This window comes from Amblyomma americanum, chromosome 7 (genome assembly GCF_052857255.1).
Source record: "Amblyomma americanum isolate KBUSLIRL-KWMA chromosome 7, ASM5285725v1, whole genome shotgun sequence".
NCBI classification, from domain to species: Eukaryota; Metazoa; Arthropoda; class Arachnida; order Ixodida; family Ixodidae; genus Amblyomma; species Amblyomma americanum.
In genome coordinates, this window is record NC_135503.1 from 40411051 (window position 1) to 40435380 (window position 24330).

A 24330-nucleotide genomic window follows, 5' to 3' on the forward strand; every position below is an offset into this window, starting at 1 on the left:
CGGTCGTTTGCTCGCAGGCGGACGGTGTTTTGTTTGGCGAGGCAGCTCCGGAGCATCGCGTATTTGCCCGAGCAAATGCCTGGCGGGCGGCGTGCCCGCTTCGCCCCATCTTAGAATGATAGGCACGATTCTTTCGAGAAGTTCGACTTTGCAGGAGCCACGAACAACGAGTGAAGCAGCGCAAAAGGTCTTAGTACAAAAGCAAAAATGTTACGGAGCGAACAGTAACCTGAGGGCTGGGTCGCGGAATATTTGCCCTAGTCTCCAGCGCCTTCGCTATTTATTCCGATTTTTCTTTTATGGTTCCTGTGTGCTCGAGCATTACGCTTTGTGCATGAGTTGTCGGGATTATATTTGCGACGTTCAAGTTGTTTACAGACATTAACTTGGGCCGTGACGGAGCACACGGCGCAGGGTGTGTGTGTGTTTTACTACGAGGAAAAACCCAGGGGCGTAAACTTTGGACGAAGTCATTAATAATGATGACGGCGTAAAATAAACACACGTCGGCATGTTCGTTTCTCTTTTTTTTTCAGGTAATGACAAAGCATTTCTGCAATCAAGGGCGGTGGTTGGGCGCTTCAAGAATTTCGACAAAAACCGCGATCAGTATTTACTGCGGAAGTGGTACGGTAACCCATTTCGAATTCATTTCTCCTATTACCACCTAGAAGCGAGAACCTTGCAGTCATCGGTAAACTTCATCGGGCCTTTTTCGTTCAGACGACCTGCACAGAACTAAAGTTAACGGTGAAAACTTTCTGAGCGCAGATTTCGCTCATTTGTAAATGCATTTTAAATTATTATAAAGATTAATGATGAATTCGGAATAATTTAAATAACGCGAAGCCTTTAAGTCGGAACAAAATTCTTATCTTTAAGTAAAAACAGCGAGAGTATAGCATGCCAACTCATTTTCGTCCTCTCAAAAACGACCAGAAACAATGAATGGTAAGTTAAGGTAACCTAAGCTAGTTATAAGGTGGAGTAATAGTATTACGGTAACTAGCAAGAGAGGTAAAGAAATCTGTGCATAATATAACTCCAAGTGCTAATGCCACGCACATGTTACTTATTTAACTGCTTTCCTTTAGTTCTCTTTACACGAGAATATTTTCCCCGATAATCGCATTACAGCTGGGAATAAATTATATATTATTGATGTTTTCTTCTTTTTCTATTTTCTCTTCATTTTATTGACCCTTCAGGACCGCTTCTGACTTCTTAGGGAATATATTACGCGCGGTGGATGGAAGAATGAGGTTATATTACCAGCGTGTTTGATCACTCTCTCCCGACAAATTATAGAGGTCGGAGGGGGAGGAGCTGCTTTTGGTATTGAATTCTCATTGTTGCGCTTTAGCAAAGTTCAGTTATAGATACCAAGGTGGCCCTACGCTGCTGACTCAACAAGTTTAGTCAGACGGTAATGAAGGCGTCGATCAATAGCAACTTGATCTGACAAAAATCTATAAAAAACATATCTTCGAATCAGGCCTCCATCTCTTAAGGCAAACTACGGATAAGGAGAGCTTTCAGAATATGTGCAGATAGATAGAAGGGGAAGATCAAGAAAGATAAATATGTATGAGGCGAGATCAAAATGCATGCTGAAAGGAATAAAAGAGGACGACGTATGGCAAAAGCAGCTAAACAGTCCTGCCTTAGACGTGGCATGTTTGCCGATGATGGCTGCTGCATAGCGGTGAAAGGAAGGTTAAAATAAAAACAGCTATCTACACCCAGTCACGTTACTAACTTAAGTAATACATTGGCTTATGAACTACTAGCTGAAAAAGAAAAATGATCAGTGGAATCTTGTTCACTGATATCAACTGGCGATCAATGCGATCGATGCATGCGGAGGGGTTTGCGTTAGCTTGCGGGCTCCGATTTCGTGAGCACTTTGTGTTGACAGACTAAATGCATTCACACCAACGACAATTTAAGTTCTCTGCTGGCCTACTATGCTGATTCGAATTCCCCGCCGTACCATGTGACTTGCTCCTTGCCCGTCAGATGGCACTTCCTTGTCTTTTTTATTTTTAATCCGGGTGCCCGCATGTTCTTGACTTTAGAAGCGGATGAAAGTTGATCAAGACGACGATGGCCAAGCAACAGCGCCTGAGGCTGGGAGTTCAACACACAGGGCGAAAGGCTATGGTGATAGAGTTTTCGCCGCGAGTCCGAACCCCGCTGGAGGCTGTTTTTTTTATGCTCGCGCTTTCTCGGAGGCTTCAGAGAACGAGACCGGTGAGTTTTTCCCGACATGGGGGTTGTGATGCTTACGCATGAAAATATTAGTGAATCCATATTGTTACAAAGCGAACGAAACCTTAATGCAAAGCATAAATGATGCAAAGTAAACGCGTAAGCTGTCACAAAGACGTGCTCTTTGTTACATTCGGAACATCGCTTTTATGGTCGGATGAGTCTTTGTTGCGGGGCATTTCATTCGTTCCTGCATCTGCGCGCAAGAAAGTTCACGCTCTTTGGACACATTACGACCGCATGTATCTGAAGTACAGATAACTAACGATAAAGTTATATTCTTATACAACTATGCTATAAATTAGCGCTGATATCATCCCAGCTCTAATTTTAAACAGGATAATACTGTGGCAAACGTGTTTAAATATTTTGTCACAGTAATGAAAAAAAATGTTTTTTTTAATTGCATTAAGCTGCCGATTTTTACTGCGCGTTTGGCACCTGTCACCGTAATATTTTTTTACATTAATTCATGAATTTTGGGATATTTATTTCATTCATTTTTTTGCTTCCTTTCCTGCTGAATTATTGCTAGGCTCAATTTCTCATCCACACACCTGGCGGCGTTTCCACTTCCATCCCGACCTTCTACAGGACCCGAGAGCTCACAGCTTTCTTTAGAGGCGTGCGTACAATGACAAAAAAAAAAACTTCTACAAGTACAACTTCGGTCCTGCCAAAGCCAGAGGCTGGCTTAACTGGCAGTGCCCGGCCGATAGCCGCACAACCGAGGGAACTGAAGTCTACTAATCATGGATGCACAGAAACCGGTACCATTACATAAACAAAAAAAGGAAAAATTATTATACACGCAAATAAAAAAAACAATTCGCTGCTGTAATTGTTTCCAAGGTGAACATGTCTTCGTGATAGTAAGGACCGGTATACTCACCGCTACTGGTGCGAGTTTTCGGCAATAAGTATCGTCAGCGGGGACGTATCAAGTGTGCAGCGGTATACGGAATACGATAATATATCGAATACAAGGATCTTAACACAACAATTTCCGTGATTACAAGCTCGAAGTTAGGCATTTTCAGGAACATATGCAAGCTTACATACACATCGTGAGACCAACCGCAGCTCACCGGAGTCAAAATATTGTTCAAAAGACAAATAATTCTTTTCTTGCAAAGGCTACTAAAGAAAAAAAAAAACATATGTCATAACGGACAGAAGCATCCACCAAAGCATGGGCACAAAAAACGAGCAAAGTGATTTAATAGCGATTATTAGACGCGCAATAATACGTAGGTTTGTGCGAATGTACTCTGAATAGCTTCTGCGTGAGCTGCTACAATCAAAAAGCGCACTTAAGTATTTAACTGTAATTACATATTCGACTGGTGTACAGTCACGATCCCGACATCTCGGAATATGTAAAAATACAGGGATAGTGGTGAGAATGCTAGTGGAATTGGATGCTTCTCTAAGAAACCGTACCTTTTTTCAGGGCTGTATACGAGTCGCACGCGTCGCACGTAGCTGCGAGCACTGCGAATGCCACACGACATGCATTCCCTTCCAGGAACGAGCCACGCGTAATACCGTGTCCGTCGCTGACGCAACGACATTCCAGCAAGCGTCCCCGTGCCTCATCGCATCTCCATGGCCGAAAACACGATTTGAAGTCGCTGCTTTCGTCATTCTCTTCACCGCGGCTTTTAAGTCGTTCCGTTCCCCATCCCTTCGAGGCATATAGCCTCTTCTCTTCCTTCTCCCAACGCGCCTTATATTTTAGTGGGCCTTTCATCCCGCGCACTCTGTGTCAGTGGCCGCGCTCGCAACGACAGCGTGCTTTACGAGCGCCGCGGAAACGAGTCGGCGATGCTCTCCCCAAATATCTGCGTCATAAGCGAAATGACGGGAAGAAGCTCGGCGGTAGACGCCGAAAACCCCGCTGAGAAAGAAAGGGGAAAAAAGAGGGGGTTGAGGGGAAACAGGCTGCGGCGTCATATCCGAGCCGTCGCCCGGACGCTGGGTCGGCCGTAAACATTACGGGACGCGTTGTGTATCTAGTCGCGCTTTTTGCCCCGGTATCGCGGCCTCCGCTTGTCGGGAACGGCGGACCTCTTCAGCCCCACCCGCACGGCCGCTCAGGTTATGAGCGTCTTTGAGAGGGCCGCAGTTCTACGGGCGATCCTTGGGATGAGAGGCGTCGTTTTTTTCTTTGTTTTTCTTTTTTTTATTCTCCCCTCGCTCTTAGTGGCCAAAGTGGCCGCTTCGAGAAGCGGAGACACCGAAACGATGGCGATGAAAGTAAGGGCGTCGATAGAATGCTTCTTGATCGAGATGAGGCTGCGCGTGGGGACTGAGGTGATGGCAGTCGATGAAACGCGCGTTTTGTGTTCTCTTTTCTTTTTTTCTCGTTTGTTAGTGTGTTTTCGGAATAGCAGAAAGATGAGAAGATCGCGAAGATAATGAAGCGCAGTGCTTTTTTTTGCGGGCTAGAACTTTTTTTCGGTGTTTGCGCACTTTTAGCTTTCATAGGAAATACTCTGGTGCGATTCGGGAAGATGCCCATTCAGCGCACCGACGAATATCGTCCCAGAGAAGTTTGAACTGCACTTGTAGGGGCACTACACTGTCTTTCCGGCTCTCCTTGGCAAATCAGCGTTGAAAAAGACCTATCAGCATAAACGTGCCGAGACTAAAAGTCATTATAGGATGTCAAAAGTTTGGTCAATACTTGGTTTGCTGTATATCAAAGATTCATATTCTGTGTAGCGTTTTTTTTTTCACATAAAGAAGAATGACATACTGTTATTTTATTGCTTCCATCAATCTCTTTCCCGTAACTTGACAGTTGCGCTTCTTCATTTTGTAGAGTTGTTCCTCTGCACTAATCAATCATACCAGTGGAAAAGTTGTCTGTAAATATCAGTGGCGACAGTCTTCAGAAAACTATTTTGAATGAAGCTGCAATGCAAATCCCTCCTAATGGATAATTTAACTCTTCTTGACTGTGCATGCAGGCTGTCATAAGGTTCCACAAGCCTGCAGCATAATTAGCTCAACGAGCTCAAAGGGCTCATAAAAACCTGAAAGGAAAACACCCTCGTAGCTCACCTCGAAGCGTACAAAATTACAAGATAGCACTCGCCTGACAGACGCGGTTTTTAGCGCAACGTCGTTGAGACACGCGCAGGCTTAACATTATTGCCTTCAAAACAGTACCAACTGCAAGATGCATCACGCCCAAGCATGCGCGGTTAGTGCAGTCACGTTCTGCTGTCGTGTGGTGCAGCTGGGGGCAACCTTTGTGCAAGGAGAAATCTAACCCAAAATGGAGTAAAGCGGGAACAACTACATCACTGATGTACCTAACTAAACCACTGCTAATTACTGATTGCTGCACTGTCATTAATTATGGTTGTCGCCTTTCAGCAGTTATCCTCTGAGGGCTCAATTGTTGTTCTTAGAGTGCCTTAGAGAGCGCGATACTCAGCAGTAAAGATGGCCCCTCAGTGTTCTTTTAGTCCGTGGTCGGCGGGTCATAGCGGAGGCGCGGTGTCCTGTACGCCGAGGTATAAGAACGAACCGGGCATCTCGAACCATCTTCTAGTAGCACCAGGAATGGAAGCATTGACCGCTGTTCTTTTTCTTCACGCTCGCGGTGGGTGCGCTGTGCCAGAACGCTCCAACGTTCCGGACTCGTGACCTTTCTCATTCCAGGGGGTCGTGGAGAAAGGGCGAAGAATGCACGGTACCTTTTTTCGTGGCCCTGAAGCTGTCGTCTTTGTCGAGGCGCTCGATGCGCGGCAGGAGGCGTGAGCGCAGCAACACGCCGTTGTCGTTGTTGATGCGGTCGATGGTGACGCGGAAGGCGAATTCCTGCTCGTCGTCTGCGTTGTCGAACAGGCCTCCTGCGAAACACAGATGCAGTAGGGTCACCACAGAGTTCACTTCCGTCGTGTTGTCTGCACGCTGCGAAAGATGGCGGCACCGTACCATATAGGCGCACAATACACTCTAAGACACGATGGGCAGAAAGTACTAGGGTGGTTAGGTCTTGTGGGACTGAGTGAGGAGGCACAAGCATTAGCAATCATTGCTTCCTTAGAGGTTAACTTGAAAGAAACTGCCCTCTCGCCTCTTAGCCCCATCCCTTACAGTTAGTCTCTTTACGGAATAGCCGCTCGTCACTTGGACTAAGCGGAGCAATTAGTCCCATTTCATTTATTTCGGACTCGCAGTGCAGACCTTGGTAATTAATTAGCGCGATCCGCACCAGAGAAAAAATGTGCGAAAGGCGACAACGGGCACATCAAATATTACAGCTTGCTAGCTATACATTACTTCGAAATATGGGTGCCTATGCTGTCACATAGAAAGACCCAGAAATTCTGGAAAAGCCCCTTTTTCAACGGGAAGTTGTTTATGAACGCGATTTTTTTCATTTGATCTAAGAGTCCACTACAATAATCATCATACCCGAAGATATCCCTTGAGCAGGCTTTCATATTCTTGCTATTACCGCTTTTGCTTTTGTCAAAAACATCCCCCATTGATTATCTATGGCGGATTCAACGACTCGATGCGAACGACGGACAAATTTTAAAACAAATATTTTGCTACGCATCAGAAGAATGAACAGTTACCTTTAATAATTCTATAACAGTACCCTACAATGTCCCGCAGTTGCCTCGCAATTAAAATTGGCGTTGAAGAAATCTGAACTTGAATAAGTAACAGGAGCACTTCCAACACGAACATTAGCACATCACCCCGCACCATTGCATCATCGTGACATTTTATGTGAAAATACGCAGTCCTTGTTCCAAAAATCTGAATGCCCCTCTAGAAGTGACCGGGCCAATAACACAACTGCTGCTCCTAGTTATGTCTTAAGCCAAATACGCTGGAACCGCCCTCCCGATAAAAGAACATGTAACGAGTTTGTAATATGCATGCAACGCAGTGAAATAGTAGAACGCTCAACCCTGAGCCCTGCAGAGGCGAAGAGGTCATATTGCTCCGTTTTGATGAGAAAATCGCACACGTGATGACGTCGAGAAGGCTACGAGTGGGGACAGCATTCCTGACTAGCCTGCAGCAACAGCAATGTCTGAGAGCGAAACACAAAAATCTACAGAAAAAATATATTACATTACAAAATAAAATATATAGACAAGAAAGAAAAGCGGGCGAAGAAAATGAAAGAAAGAACAACTCTCTGTGCTGACGAAGGCGAAGCGTTAACACAGGGCCAATATTTCTTCAGGACAAGGGCTCTTTGCGGGCACCGCGAATGAAAGGCATTGCAGTTGTCCCAGCGGAGCTACTAAGCAGAGACTACATGCTTTGTTATGCTTTCTGCTGTCTGGAGAAAAACTGGAAACAAACACTATCGTTTCACTAACGAGTGACAGCCAGCGCTGCTTTGCAGCTTAGAAGATGCGAGCGAGGTGTTCCTATTTACACGCGTAGCTTACGCGAATAAATTCACTGGTGAGACAGCGCCTGTCCTTGTTCTTTGCCTAATTCGTGTGTCCCTTTAAGCGCCTTTTTCAGCTCTGCTTTAAAGCGCACATACAGACTAAAACTGAGCTTCTCTCAGTCTCAGTCTCGGTGTCACATATAATAGGAAGTCTAAAATAAAATTATGAAGGAAAGAGGTGTGAAGAAGATGACGTAGATTAACCGAAGACTAAAGAAGATGAGAGAGATGATTGGTGGAGATGCATTCGGTGAGGTGGAGAGAGATCATTGGTGGAGAAGGGAAGAAGAAGACGACGACAATGCTTACGTGTACTAAGGCCAAGGCTATAAAAGGGCGAGGGAGAGCGAGGCACGGGAGGGGGGAGAGGGGGGAGGAAGAAAAGAGAAGCGGAGGCTCCGGCGGGTCATGGACGCTTCGGCTGGAAGAGAGCGACGCTGGCTACTGCTCTGGTGAGCTCGCGTTCTACGGCTTCGCATCGTGGACTTCCTGCTGTTCCTGAGCCCGTCCCGGGGAGTTAACTGAGGACGCAACCACCTGCTACGGCCAGGGGTGTCTCCAGCGCTGTTGCCAACCATCCGGGTGCTGCCCCCAACGCCAAGAACACCGGCATCACCTCCACGGGCGCCTGGACCGGGAGCTTGTACGACGCAGCCAGCGACGCCAGCCCAAGCACGTTGAACGCCGTCTCGACGCCGGCTACTGGATCCACACAACGCCGCAGCCGCACCGAACCAACCGTGAGCACGAACGCCGACCGCTAACAGTAGAACGCTTGTAGCAGTGTTCCCGGGTCGTGTGTATTTATAGTCTTTATGTTTTGTGTTAGGTTTTTAGTTTTGTGTGCTAGTGTGTGTCACGTAGGGTGTATTAAATGTGCGTCTGTGTGGGTACACCTGTCGCCTAGTCCATTCTTTCGGTCCGAGTGTTCTCCGGGATATTTGTGACACTCGGCAGCGCTGTGCCTCTGTCAGATCACTCGCTTGAAGCAATGTGTCAAGAGCGAATAATGGCTACAAGGAGTCTGCTGTAATGCAGTAGCCGTGTTGTTTTAGCGCTGTGTTGTTTTATGTGAGACGTGTTGTTTTATGTTAGACGTTCCGTTGCTTCTATATGAACACGTTCATTAGCATCTGTTGTTCGAATAACGCCGAGACATTTTTCCTTCTCAACTAGGCGTAAAAGAGAGGACCAAATTTTATTGTTTCTTTTTGACTTGCGCTAATGAGCGCGCGTTGCGTTAGACAGGGGTTCGTTACTCATGCAAGAACTCCTCGGAAATCCTAAACAGAAAACTTTCTTGGTTAGCGCTAAAATCATAAAGCAGAGTGAAAAGCCTCGGGCTTCATCGCGGCTGTTTGGACGCCCGGTGAGAACAGTGAGGACAATTATTTGCTATCTGGTTACTTTCGGCGTGGTTTTATGTCATCAGTAAAAAACTAAAGAATACAGGAGCTCTTTCAACGACGTAGATCCGAACTGGAAGAAAATCCATGGAATGTTTAGCTGCTTGCTGCGGGAAGTTTTCGCATTCTAGTTGGAAAGCTTCTGTGTGCTTATGTTTCCGTAACCAGTAAAACCAATGATGACGTTCAGTTAATAAGTCTTTTAGGCTTTTGGAATTTTATCGAATGTGAAGTTATAACGCGATAGCGTTAATGCACTGGTTGTGCAGAAAATACGTAGTCGTCGGTGTCGTCGTCGGCGTTGTGAGCGAAACATAGGGCGGCCCAGGTGGCCACTCCCTGAAAAGCAATTAATAGTCAACATTTTAACTATTACTTTTAGGCTCCTTATTCACTAAGAGGCGTATAGCCCGCCGTAAGTAATATCAGTATCAGTTTTTGCAACCTCAAAATTTTATTATCCTCGAAACCGTGGCTGAAAAATTTTGTGCTATTTCTTTCGGCATTTGAAAATCGCGCGCCTGTGGAGAGTGGCAAGCGATGTCTATAAAATCGCGTCAGTCCATGGCGTACGTTCAAAGTAAGAATCTCTGTCCCACCCGCACTGCAGCAGCGAAGTGGCTGAGGAGTGGTGAGCACCGTGGAGTTTTTATACGCCGCTGCCCGCAGGCACGCTATTTCAAAATAGCGCGAAAAATTACCCAAGTTTATTGAGCCACGGCGGCGAGGGTGACCGTGTTTTGGAACTTGTGAAAGCTGAAAATGATATCGCTGTGATATGGGTATCGATATCGATATGGGTATCGAGCTTCGCTCGTTTCACAGGCGACTGCTCATTACGCTTGTGCGTACTATCGCGATGCAAAGAAGCGCGAACGCGGTGCTTATGCGCTACGCTGTTCAAATTTCTTTTGGTCGCGCTTTTACCTGGGTGGTAAGAAAAATACGTTACAGTTGTCCTAGAATGCATAACGGGTGAGTCTAACGTGTTTTGCTACCGCCCAAGTAAAAACGTGTTGAAAAGAAATGCGAACAGCGGAGCGCGTACGCGCCGCTCTTTTTGCGTTCCATCGTGACAGTACATATTCTATTTGGCCCTGTCAAAACAGGAGTAGAAAGCAAGATTATGCGTGTGACCACTTGGCGGCGTGACTATTCTTACCACTGGTGTCGATTAACATACTACACCCAGATTATATGGAGCGGTTGTGGCACGTGCAGAAAGACTTCTTGCCGCAGCGCTGTTGTCAATTTACACACTGCAATCCAGAGAATTCCAACTCGAAAGGAACTAAAGTTTATTACAACTGTGCGGCACTCGACTTAATTGGACCGCCATGGGACTTCCGTAACACATGCGATGAGGACGGGCCAGGGCGCCAACTGCAATGAACAGTAACTTATATTATTTATATGAGTTGAATTAGCCAGTTGTTGCTCTATTTGCCAGCACAAGCACCACCTCATATTATTATCAGCCGAGTTATGTCAACATCACGACAGAGGCCTTTTTCCGTGAACTCCAATTAAATCTTTGCTAGGTCACCTACGACTACCCTATCCTCCCAAACTTCCTGATCTCATCTGCCCACCTGACTATCTGCTATCCGCTGCTACATTTGCTTTCTCATATAGTCCAACATAAAAACTACTAAGCAGTCGACGTTGGATTCAGCGGAGCATAAGAAAGAAAGCGAAACAATGCGAAACGTATAAAGTTCGGTTTCGCGATCACAGCGGCCCCCTGCGGTAGAACGGAGGCGAAAGAGGGTGCTGATGGAAGTACTAAGCACACACACAAGCGAACGACTGTCGGCGAGTGCGCGAGACAGAAAGAGAGAGAAAGGGGGAGAGCAGACGAGAAAGAAGAACAACAGAAGAAGGGAGGGAGTGGAAGAGGAAACGAGGGTTCGATTTTCCGATGTTTGCTCCCTCGCCGGGACCCGGTCGTCGTCGTCGGCGGTACATTTGGCCGCTTCATGAGGCACGCCACCGGCTCGCCTGGCCGGGCAAACAAGCAGACGTAATGCTGCACCGTTGACCGAACTTCGCCCGTGCGAATCGCTGATACCGACGGACGGTGGCACATCCGGGCCTCCCTCCCGCCAGGGAATGTTGGGATCGCTTATTTCTCTCCTTCTTTCACTTTTTTTTTGTTTTCTCGCTTCTTCTTTCCATTTCACACATATCTTGCTCTTTTTTTCCGGCACCACCCTCCCCTCCTTATACTCACACATTTTCGCCCTTTCGTATTCTTTTGTTCCTTTACTTCTCTTATTCTAAGATTATTGTTTGTGTTGGGTGCCCCATTTTTCTTTGTCACTTTTTTACGCTCCTTGGCTCAATCGTGTCGCTACTATTTCCTCCTCCGCTAGCACTTTATTGTTTGTCATCAAATGCAAATTTAGGAATTTATTTATTTTTGACTCCTTTCCTAAGCTTGAAATTCAAAACAATAAAACGCGTTGTTCCGCGCGTTGGTCTATCTAATCAATGCAATTTGCCACTGGAAAACTGGTCGTTGAGACCCTCACGAGAAGGGTCTCAACGACCTAAAATTTAGATGAAAACAAAACATTTATTTAATACACTTTATCACCCTGAAACAAACTTAAAGAACACAAGGCATGGTGTTCCAGGGGAAATTAACTGCGACGCACTTTATGCAATTTTGCGTAATTTATTTGCACGACTATACAGGATGTTGTCTCGTCGGCAGCTTAGACAGACGCGATCACCACATGAACTCTTTACACGGCGTAATCTTTCACCTTTAAAGCATATCTAAGTATGAAATTCCTTTAGGCCCCGTAGGCGGCAATTCCAGGCGACCTACCCGAGACCGAATAACATGATGACGAGCATGACGCCGTGCCTGGAGGCGAAAATTCTGAAGCGTCCATCAGTGCGCACATGAAAGGAAATGGCGCCTTGCAGGTTTTTTAAAGTCCTCGCATGACGGCGAGGATCTATTAGGTTACCGGCGGCAGCGCGTAGCATTGCGTTTAATGCGGTTACCTCTCAGCATCGCTCAAAGGCCGCGCCGCCAGGACGACGCATGTCCCCGAGGGTAGGGTGAGAGGACGTTTACGCTATCGGGGATGCGTTTGTGTTCTCTTCAGTTTGCTGCTAAACAGTGAACAGACACGACGCGTGTTTGAAAGAAATGTGCGCTCAGCGCCACTGAACAGCCCATATCAATTAAGCAGATTTGGGTGTTTTCGAAAAGTGTTGCCACAATATCGACACCTGGGTCGACAACCAGCCGCTCGATGCGGCGACCCCCCCCCCCTCCCCCCCTCCCTCCCCGCCATCCTGAATGATGGTGTGGCGTGGAGGGGCAGCCGAAGGGGAGCCGAAGGGCCTCCCCCTAGAGAAGGGAGCCGTCCTTCAATGTGCTCCGTCTTTACTGGAATGTATTTCATGCATGCACCTACTCTCGACGACGAGATAGGCTACAACTTTCTTTTATCTTAACCTCATCTAGATAAATTTGATGAAGAATAGAATATACGATGACGCGTTCAAGTAGCAGAAACCACTTGCAACATCGGTGGAAAGGTGAAAGTTAAGGAGACGGACTTTGCAAGGAATGTAGGTGATGACGACAAATAAGACATACGAGCACAAACATTCTTTCAGACACAGCAGGGCTGTATTCTTAAATGTTGCATGTGGTAGCTTTCAACGGTATGAAAAGTTCAGAGATATACTGAGACTGGTCTTGCACTAAACTAAAGCAAAAGGTGCGCCAAATAATGAGTGTGCCTGATTTTCAAGTTTGCCACGACTGCGCGGACTCAGACCCGTTGACTGCGCAATGCAATCTAAGAGAACAATTTTTTGCGCACCTGTCTATGGGCGCGCACGCACACACGCACACGTTCACACATTCTTTTTGCCTCCCTCGTGCACACACACGCGAACTTAACCCTAATGAAACTCTCATAAAATGCGGTGGTTTGTGTTCGCTCCCTTTTTAGGTATTTTCTGTACTGGACCCTTCCTTTTTTTTTGCTCTTTTGCGATCATCCCACTTTTGCTGCATTCTGGGCTAGGTGGTCTTATTCCTGCCGCCGCTGATTCCCGCTGTTCCCGGTCGATGCTTTGCCACCCAAACCCAAGCGATCAAACACCGCCTCGCTTGTCGCACGCTCCGGTCGACACACAGAACACTCTGGCTTCGCGCTAATGGCTTCATTACCGTCTCCAGCACCAACGTGACTGCGGCGCGACCAAGCGGCGGAAAACGAGCTCGCTGTTCCCAATAAACGGAAGCGCTAAACCAGAAGGTGGGTCGAATGTGGCAACTAGTCGCTCTCGCTTAGCACCCGTTTGTCGATAGCATTTATTGGAGAGTTTCTTTCTGTTGCTTCTGCGACGCAACATTACGCGGGTACAGAGCAAGGCAAGTAGAGAGATCAGAAAAAAAAAGAACTTAACAGTTAGGCTGACTAGGAATAATGCTCCGCGACGGCCGAGTGTGTAGCTGTTACGTTTACTCCATGTCGTACGATAACAGGTATGTATTAAAGGGACCCTTTTGAACTACCGCGGGCGCAGTAAGAGAACAAAGTGTTCGCTCTTGTTAGTGATCTCTGCTGTACGTTCGTACGACCAAAAAGTTGAAAGAATGAGCCAAGAATGTCAGGAGAACGCAAAATTTAGTGAAACTTTGAATAGTACACAAAGCCACGAAAGCTATCTACTTCAGAATGATCTTAATAGGAAGCTGGAATTGAAATAAGCGCTATCTATTCTCTGTCTATCTCTTGACTTTACTTTAGGAAGCGACACCTGGTCTTGCTGGTAAAAACTAAAATCAGTTTTGAAACCGTAATCACTATGCTGACGTCGTTGTAGACGGGACTCATGACGGGGTTCAACCCAGTCGAGAGCAGGCGTTGAAGTGGGCCTATTCCGGGTTGAAAGCTGAGTTTGTGAAACGTACTACTTGGTGCAAGTGATGGGGCTGTAGGTTAAAGAAAAAATAGCTTGTAAGTGGCTCGGAACGAAGCGAGGTGACGATGAGTTTGTGTTATGCCTATGACTGAGCGTAAAATGCGAAAAGGACGCACATTTTTGCCTCAGTCTTGCATCGCTAACTGGCTGGCAACTTCGATTCTGCTGTCCGTGAGCTGAACATCTCTCAGCGGCAAGTGCTTGTCGGTGGAGGAAACATTAACAGGCAGCAGCTGATGATAGAAGACAGACTCACAACCCACCAGGACAGAAATTGAAAGCTAGTTCACAAGAGAGGTCTTGATGAAGAAGGAAATGTGTAAAAAAAGTACCTGGACTCTCTGCTCTGCAAACTGCAGCTGTCAAACAGAATTAATTGCTGAAGCTAGCCCGCAGGCCATCATCATCATCATCAGCAGCAGCAGCATCACTACACCCACTGCGGGGAAAATGCCTCTCCATGTCTCTCCAATTAACCCTGTCTTCTTCCAGCTGCGGCCACCTTACTCCTGCAAACTTCTCAATGTCATCCGCCTACCTAACCTTCTGCCGCCCCCTGCATAAAGCAGGCGCTTATGATATAATCTCAAAATGCCCATGTCCTACCATTTATTACGTTTGACACTGTTTGTAGCTGAATGTATGTGACTGATCGGGTTTCAAAAGCTAAGCCAAAAAAAAAATAAGGGTAGTATTATTGCTCACGTTATGTGCATTTGTAAAGGGGTAGCCACGCAGTAGAAAACGGAACCTACTAGTACGTACAGGAATTGCGTTTGCAAAGCCATTTTATCATTTGCTAGACTGGGAACAATCAAAATACTTTGAGATGTACATAACAAATAAAGCAGTTCCCAATCACGTGTGCTGCACAGCATTTTCAAAAGTCACATCCTTGATGAGGTAGATGCCACGCAGGAATGCGTTTTCGGTCCTAACCCATCTATCTCAATGTGCTGTATATTGCAAAAGAAGAATTCCCCATCCACCGTTTTGTCTATCTGCCATTAGTCAGTCCTCTCATTGACAGAAGACCTGAAAAGCGACGATGTCCAGTTTACAGGCGGCGGCTGGCAAGGATAAGAGAGGAAAAAAAATTACTCTGGAAATCTTTAAATACAAACTACTAAACCAGAGATCGATTTTTTTGTAGTTAGTTTTTCTTGCGTTTTCTTTCGACAATAAAACATTTTTAGCGTATTATTATCACATCACAGGAACAAATAACCCCCCCCCCCTCCCCCTACCCCTCCCCAACCTTCAATTTCCATCCTGTCAGCAGCTAATTGCGTTTACAGGAGATTTCATGCAAGAGGATGACTTCCGGCCTGGGATACGGTAACAATGGCGGCCTGTTAGAAGTTTAAAATTATGCGCTTACATTGTTACAAACCATACACAAACTTCAAAGCCTGAAGAAGGAAAGAGTTGAAGCTGGAAAAAGAGAGAAAATGTAAAACAGGCTAAGAGCTCGCCCTTTACAGTGGCGCTTAATGCAGAAGGCTCCTTTTATGTAATCCATAGCGGCATTATCCTGAAGTCTTCAAAAGTGCCCTATATCACGCACTAATGAACAAATGGTTCGACAAGAAAGATAACTAAGTAAGGGTTAGCGCCAGAAACATTACCGGCCCCGAAATAATCGCCCCCATCACTTTACCTTCGCCCTTCTATGCTGGCATCTTCATCCCGACGTGAGTGAGGAAATGACGGCCGCTAAACTTTTAATTCCTTTTGGCGCGGCGGGCTCCTTTGAAGCAGGAAATAACAAGCTTCCGTCACGCATAAATTTGACGCTTTGTAAGCGTTTTCATTTTTCACTTTAAACTTGCTATATTCTTGTCACGGGTACACAGTAATTTTAGTCACGATCTAACAAGATCAACGCTTCTTTGTTGCGTGACTTTTTTTTTATCAATGTTGGCTTTGCTATGTGAAGACATGCGGGGTAGCGAGCTCTTGCGAATATCGCTGTTCGTCGTCCCCAGAGATCCCTGCTTCCTGCGCGTGGCGTACTAAACGAAGTTGTAAGAAGAGTCCACTTATTGTGAACTTTCAGATTGCGCTAAGCTGAGATGCATCCTCCCCGTTTTCATTCGGCCTTCCTCATTGCCGCTTATAAGGAAAGGGATGATTCCCACGCCTTGTATTTGTTGTTTGGCGTTTGCAAGATCTAGACATATAACTGTGAGACCGCACTGGTCGTGCCCGAAGAATTCTGTGACGGTACCTTGCTAGAGATATAACTTGTCATTCTTGTGGAACTGTGATAACAGCCACCTTGCAATAAAGTTTTCTAGCCGTATAGTGTCTCCAAGTTCTCAAATCTTGCCGCTTGCACCAAACACAAGAATTCAAACAGGTTTTGAAGAAAATAAACAAACGCTGCTAGTTTCTTGCTTATGTAGCGCAGAAAAGTTACAATAAAAACAGGCACGCTATCCCATTCTAAGTACGTACAAGAAGGCAGTCGCTATTTCGCAACTTCTTTCTTTTATATATTGGCCTTCACAACGCATACAAATTAGGGCGTTGTGCTCGCTAAAGTGTTTACTACTCGCCTTCATGTCTCGTACAACGCTGTGAATGTGAAAGGCAAAATCTATACAAGTCTTTGTTTCTCCTTGGCTTTTCAGCGCACGAAACAAGCAGCCGGCCAAAGTCGCGCATCTCTTCTACGAAGTGCTCATGCGTCGCTTCTAAAAGTTGAAGTCTCCCGCAAGCCAGCAGCGGGCCATTCACGTACTGCGACAGACGCTTGGCTTCGGACCGGACCATCATCATGGCCGTAGAAGGCACAGGCATTGCTTCCGCTCGCTTTAGCCTGTGCCATTCGCGGATACCAACAGCGTTCAGCTGGCGGTGAAGCTGAGTTTGTTCGCGGCACCGATCGCCTTACCGCACGGCTTCACGCACGACCGGGTAACCTCTGCGGCGAAGGCGACTTTCATGCTCCTATGTGCTCCAGAGCTTCCTAGTCGGCCAAAGCACCATCAGAAATACAGCTTGCGCGTGATCGCGCGTGCGGCGAGTTCCCCTACTCCTATTTTATCTAGCATCGCAGCTTCACAATACCATACCATACCATACCATACCATACCATACCATACCATACCATACCATACCATACCATACCATATCATATCATATCACATCATATATCATACCATACCATACCACACCACACCACACCACACCATACCATACCATACCATACCATACCATACCATACCATACCATACCATACCATACCATACCATACCATACCATACCATACCATACCATACCCTGCCCTACCCTACCCTACCAAACCCAACCCAACCCAACCCTACCCTACCATACCATACCACACCACGCCACACCACACCCTTCCCTACCCTTCCCTACCCTTCCCTACCCTACCCTACCATACCATACCATACTATACCATACCACACCACACCATGCCACACCATAGCATAGCATAGCATAGCATACCATACCATGCCATACCATGTCTCTAACATCCGCATTGTGATTGTTGTGTGGTCCGGCCAACGCCGCCTCCTGTTACCTCCTTTTTCTTATCTTCAGCTGCACGGTGGTTTTGGCGCCATGCATAGGGTTTCTTACTATAACTAGAGGGAAAGCTGGCTGTGGTACACTTCACACGCCCTGGATAAGCGCAGGAATGCCAGGAAGGCGAGGTTTCTTACTTGGATTGGCTATTGTACGGCATAAAAGGTGGATTGTGGATTCAGCCGTAAAAATACAACTCTTCTCGAGGCAAACCTCGAAGAAATGCTGTGGAAGTTTACATAAAGGCCTAACACCGAACTTTCACTTGCGTTAAACCTGTTGAAGAAGTAAAAAAAAACGTGGTATTGAAATAAATTAACGAGAGCACAGAGGAGAGCCGCGCAGAGGAACTAGCAGTTTCGAGGTTACAATCCACGTTTTCAGGCTCACACAACCCAAGCCAAACACGAAAACTCGTCTTCCCGGCATTCCCGAGATGAATTGAGCATTCTCTAAGAAACTCGCGCACACGGTGGCGCCTTATGTCTTCTTGTATGACATCTTAATCCCTCCATATATTTCCAACCATTATTCTTTTCGCTGCTTTATTAACCTCGACCATATACCGCGGTTTCTTTCATCCCTTTATCCCAGTAATAGGCCCTCACAATTACTCTTGACTTGTATGCTTTGAAATATCGTTTACGCTTTTTCCACGGTCATAAATGTCTTACAGCGAAACACGCTTGGCAGGAGCAAAAGTTGAAGGCATTGTGATCCCTTTGCAGGTTGATGCCGCCTCATTACGCATAACGCACCTGACTAGAGGTAATCACGCTTCACTTCGTACCTGAAAGACGCAGGCAGCGCAGCGCACCAAGCTAGACTAATAACTAGTTCTTCGTTCACTCTAATATGTAACGGCTTTTTTGCTTCTTTTATGGTTTATGGTTTATGAGGGTTTAACGTCCCAAAGCGACTCAGGCTATGAGAGACGCCGCAGTAAAGAGCTCCGAGAACTTCGCCTACCTGGGGTTCTTTAACGTGCATTGACATCGCACCGTACACGGGCCTCTAGAATTTCGCCTCAATCGAAATTCGACGGCCGCGGCCGGGATCGAACCCTCGTCTTGCGGGCCTGCAGCCGAGCGCCGTAACCACTCAGCCACCGCGGCGGCTTTTTGCTCCTTTGCCACTGCGTTTTTATATCCAGCTTCACGCGATGGCTGGATCACTCTGTTTCTGTTTTCCCCTTTCTGTTACCCTTTCTGCTCTCTCTCGGTGCGGTTCGGGCGTCCATTTAAACTGAGGGATTTACTGCGCCTTTCATTTACTCATAACATCCATACCCTCCTGGTAGCAGCCAAAAGACGGCAATAGAAAGTTAGCAGCCGCATGGCCTGTGATACTGTTTACGGCAGAACACGTTTGTGACATTTGTGCTGTATTAGCGTGGGTGATTAGTCTCGCCAAATGCCTGCACATTTTAGCAGCGTCACGTTTCGACGGAAGCTGACTACGTATGCAGCCGGAATTCGCACACCTTAAGACCCGTGGCATCTTCATGTCACAAAAGATGCTGGAGAGCCGGAAAGCTGAACTGATTTTATTCAGTTATGAAATCAGCCAACAATGTGGAAGTACAGGAGACCTCTATTCTCTTATTTTCCTGATGCGTACATAATTCAAGGAAACGTGGCTGCCCCAGTGTCAGCGCAAACACTTTAATAGCTGACATAACTGAAGTGAAAAAAAGCTGAGTTCCATTTCTTCAAGAGTCTACTTACTAATCTCCGTACCAGCTGCAGCCCATCTGCAGTGCTAGTTGAGCAACTGCATCAGCTCTCGTGAGAGAAATTCAATAATCGTCCTAGTCCCCAATCTTTCAGTTTTTAAGAAACCTAGTCTTGGGAGTGGCTGCTATCTTTCCTTCAGACCATTTCAAAACGGTATGTTAATAAAATTAGTACTTACGTTGTTACGTACCTTTTTCTGGTAATGAAGATAACATATTTGATGTAATGCGCCACGCCACTTCTGCAGTGGCAGAGTGCAAATCGCTACTGTTTGACGGAAGGAAGCTAGTGAAAATAGCTTGATAGTTAAAAGAGCTGAAGAGGCATAATGATAACGTAGTGGCCTAAAATAGACAATGACTTGCACATCGGCCATTTATACGGAACAAGCTTCGAATGCAAGTGAATTTTATAACATTTTGATAAATACGAAAGCATCGATTACACAACAAACTCAAGTTAATGATACCCCAGAGTAAATCACGAGTCTGGGGTGGACTTGGCGGAACAAAAAAGAGCAGTCGATCAAGTTTACGCTGTTAGTACAGTGCGTGTCGTCACTACTACTATTTTTTTGTGTGGGGGGGAACATAGCATGCTTGCATCTGCAGCGTTGTCCCTTGCCGTGCGTCAAATACTTCTGAGACTGCCGGTTAGTGTAGCGCGTCTTAGCATCGTGGTGATGTCTGGCGGCAGTCTTTATTTCCTGAAATCTCAGCTTGGTCGCAGGACGAAGACCTCAACGACATGAGCAAAGAAAACTTCGATGGAGTACACTCTGAAAAAAGGTGCTTAAGGAGAAGCCATTAGAGGAATGAGTCTCGAAGGGCGTAAAACATGTCAGGCTTCTTCTATTTGCATACCTGCGAACGCTGTACAACTTGCTAAAACAATTGTGACTAACGATCTCCTTGGTATTTGATGTCGCAAAACTGCACTCAAATGAAAGAAAGACATAGACGACGTTTCCTTGGACCCGAAATCCCAAGCCAGGTCATATAAGCAGTTTTTTATTGTTTACCTTCCGAGTTTGAGCAAAGATAAAACGCCAGAAATCAGGTGATATTTCTTGGGTTATGCTGAACACTTCCTATAATAACCACAATATGTGCATTAGGGACATCCTCCGGAGGAGGTGGTTAGCAGACAGCCTCGGATTTAAGCTGTGTCCATAATATCGTAACCAACACCTGTTCTCCTGACGAACATATTTGTTTACTGAATATCTATCGGCAAGAAAAAAAGAGGGTGTGTTCGTGGAAACCAGACGGTTCAAAAACTAAAACAACTTTCGTTAAAATATCGCATGTAACTAATTATGCTCAAAAATTTATGCCCTGAGTAGAGGAAATACGTGATTCATTGCAACGGAGTGAATTGCAAATATTGTTAGGGAAGACTTCACGGAAGACGTTTATTCTCACCCGCTGCCAGAGAAGTGCTCCCAGCGAACAGCCCCAAGCGATGACGATGGGAATTTACAGGTTGGAAGAGTATGAAGTCGCCGCCAGAGAAGGCGACGATGACGAAGGCACATAAAGTGCTCACAATATTTAGAAAACCCGGTTTCGTATAATGCCATTTGTTTGAAAAATTGCTGCATGAGGGGTTTCGTTTTACAAGATGACACGCCCGGGCTATTTTTCTTACTTATAACAGAATAAAAATCAGACCGCATATAATTAAAACTTAAATAAAGACGAAAGAAGGCTGCATCAATGCTAAATTTATTCTTAAATTAGTTTCAGCAGCACCAGCACGTGCACCTGTGTAATATCTTCTGAAAAACAAAAAAGAAGAGTCAAGGAAGCATACAGAGGCAAAAAAATACATAAACTCAGCCTAGTGTCACCTGTGCTAAAAATTCTATTTTTTTAACCGATAACACAACAGGCGACACACTCACCTCCCACTCGCACGCGCTGCCTCGCAATTTTTGTAAAATCTCTCGTAATATGATCACTGTGAGTATAAATAATCAAGCGGCCCTGGAAGTTAGTGCGCTATCTATAGCGTTATTGGAAAAACAAGTGGCATTCTAGACGGTGGCGGCACATGGCTTGCAAGATATGCTTTTATAGATGCTTCTGGGTGCTTCCTTTCTTCATCCACGTTTTTACGATGATCGTACGGGTACGTGTGCGCCTGCTCTTGCAATAACTCTTGATTGTGTGTTAGTGCCAGTCCTACCTCGTGTCTTCTTTCTTCCTCTATTCTTTCGTGCGCTGTGATTTTCTTCATTTTATCGCATAAGTTTTTTTTCTTTCTCTTCAAAGTAATGTTTTGTTAACCCTAATTTATGTACGCAAAACTGGTTGCTGAAACACAGCTCATTTTGCTAGGGTAAAAATATAACGCACGTCGAGCGACGCAAGAGCGCTAGATCGACAATAAAAAAATAATGACGTAAAATGCAGGTGTACGAGAATCTCTGCAGTCCTCTCAAGAGAGTATATAGGTAATACTTCCGTGACATTCGGCCTGAAGCCGGAAGTTTCTTGGTCGGTAAAAGTGAAGTATTATATCCAGCATCCCTAAACCTTATGAAAGAAAAAATCCTGAGATTAAACCAATATATTCAGGAAAGAGAACAGATGAATAAGTGTGCAGGATGTCGGGATGTTGCTATTTAGTATTAAAAATAGCAAAATATGTATTGAACAGGAGCTTGGTCTTTTTATACGCCTCTAACGAGGCCACCACAAACTTCTTTATGCCAGGCCGAACATAATCGCAAGGAAGGGGTGTGGGTAGTCATGCAGCATTCATTTAACGAGTAGTTTGAGAACAACTTCTATTTAAGGTAGTTCTCCGATCTACCTTCAACATTGGAGGTAGCGGTATTCTTTTGTAATGAGAATGTATTATTAGTGAATCGCTGATACCATTTAGAAATCGTAACCTTTAGTGGGGCTGAAAAAAAAATTTCTCCAAAAATGGTGATGCTTTTCAAATTTTTTCGTGCTCATCATTGCGAAATACCCTCTATCGAGGTGACTATCGCACAAACCTGCTGCCACATTTTTGGGCAGTTGTTTGTGTTTTAAGCGAACTCTAGTGTTGATTTTTATTGCCTGTTTTCTTCCTTGCATTTTGACGTTGTAGCGCTCTATATTGTCGCTTACAAGTGAAAAATGCAGAGGCAAATGATGCTCAAAAGATGCACTCCAGCCAATGGCATCAACCGATTGCCATGACGTCCTGATTATTTCTCTGAATTCTGTGGGTGGGTTGGCTATAAGTCCTCTCATTTAGGAGCCACTTGCCGCTTCGTTCTTGAACTAAATGCGAATTCAGTCTCTCTCTATAAGTTAAGCTCGCTTATGTTTTATTTTACTGTTCAACCATTTTATGCGCGTAAGTTTAGACTATTAACAATCCCATGGCTGAGTCATCTTAGCTGGCATCTGTCAGCCGCATTATCGCATGCAAAGAAGTCGCCGTCTGTCCAAGCTTTTCTTGGGAAGAGTTCGCCAAAACACCTATAGAATATGTTGTGGAGGACGCTGGCACTGCAAGACTACACAATCAAAAAGGTACGTGAAAACGGTTTAGCCGCGAGGCTATGGGTGTCTCGAGTACTGAAAATCTTCCATGAATAAATGTTTGCTGTCCTGCCATTAGGTGATTTTTACTACGCCTGCCCGTCGCTCATGCGAACGAAATCACCGAATGAAGAAACTTAGCTCATGACATCGATGGTTGGACCGAACAGCCTTACGTCCACAAGAGTCATTATTTGTGACATTTAGAAACATGTTGTCAATAACTTTAATTGTGTCAAAATTTTCACTATATCTTTCTTCCGGCACGGAAAGCAGATGCTCAGAAAAATTTCAGTCCTATTAAATGCATCTTTTGTGTTCAGTTGAACTCGTTACGACCAGCGCCTTACGTTCCTCTGATGGAGATTGAGAAAAGCTCATCACAGAGTGTGTGACACCGGTTCCCGTTCCGTTGACTGCAAACTTCCTTTGGATCCTAAAGTCCGAAGAGATATCGAGGTGTACTGCCGGAAGCAAAAGTGGTGTACACCAACAGTGCCTTGGTTAAACTTGATTGTCGCGCCACCTTTCAGCAAGACCAAGTGCCAGTATACATGTAGACAAGAACGCGACCGTTTTGATACACATGCATGCCATTTGCCTCGTTTCGAAGCGTGGTGCCCCAGCTTGGCCCATACGCCGGAGCTCGCCACATGAGCAGCGAGCCATGGAGCCTTGAGGGTTGTATACCACTTTCTCACCGGACAGTAACCGTGGTAGGAATACAGCTGCCCTGCGTGCCTAAGCTGCTCGCGTGGAAGGCAAACGGCTGGTTTTCTCTACCTGTCAATTATATTTTATTTTTATAGTTATGTGATATTTTAGCATCAGCTTAAGAAAGCATGACATATGAGCAACTGCTGTTTCTTAGAATGTGCCGCCGGAAAGAATAGCCGTAGTGGAGCTACGGACGGTAACATATATTTCAAGGCACATGAGTCATTCGCGGCTAAGAATAAGTAATGTCAAGGCATGAAGATTTAACAGCAGTAGTTAGGATCTAGCTATGAACTACACAAACACACGAATAAGAGACATCGTGGGGATAGGGAGGAGGAGAAAATATGCCGAGTGGAGTAAAGTTAGAGCTATGCCGCATACATATCCACTACACGTTGATAAAGGAAGCCACTCCACTGGCTAACAGTGCTCGCAACAGTATGACAGCTATGTGGTGAAAATAGATTTTTTTTTTCAAATTTATACATTTTTTTGTCCAATCCGGAAACTCGATAGATTCCTTCCGGGGCCGAACGAGCCAATATATTTTTTTTTTCACTGAGTTTCCTTCGTCTTTGACCAAGGCCTGCAAATCCTGTTCACCAGAAATCATTGTGTGCCTGTGGATGTACTTTCCTACAGCGCATACGTTTTCATCCCGTTTCAATCAAGCTGTCGCTCTTACTTCGCGT

The 24330-nt window shown here is 45.6% G+C and overlaps 1 protein-coding gene across 2 annotated transcripts in view; it reads right to left on the minus strand.

Annotated features, from left to right (window-relative positions):
• Nucleotides 1–24330, minus strand: part of LOC144098949 (glutamate receptor ionotropic, kainate 2-like) — a 325255-nt gene that overhangs the window by 172292 nt on the left and 128633 nt on the right. For both annotated transcript variants that reach the window (XM_077631937.1, XM_077631936.1), the window contains exon 2: nucleotides 5982–6137. In XM_077631937.1, the coding sequence (XP_077488063.1) occupies nucleotides 5982–6137 (156 nt within the window). The remainder of the gene's footprint in view (nucleotides 1–5981; nucleotides 6138–24330) is intronic.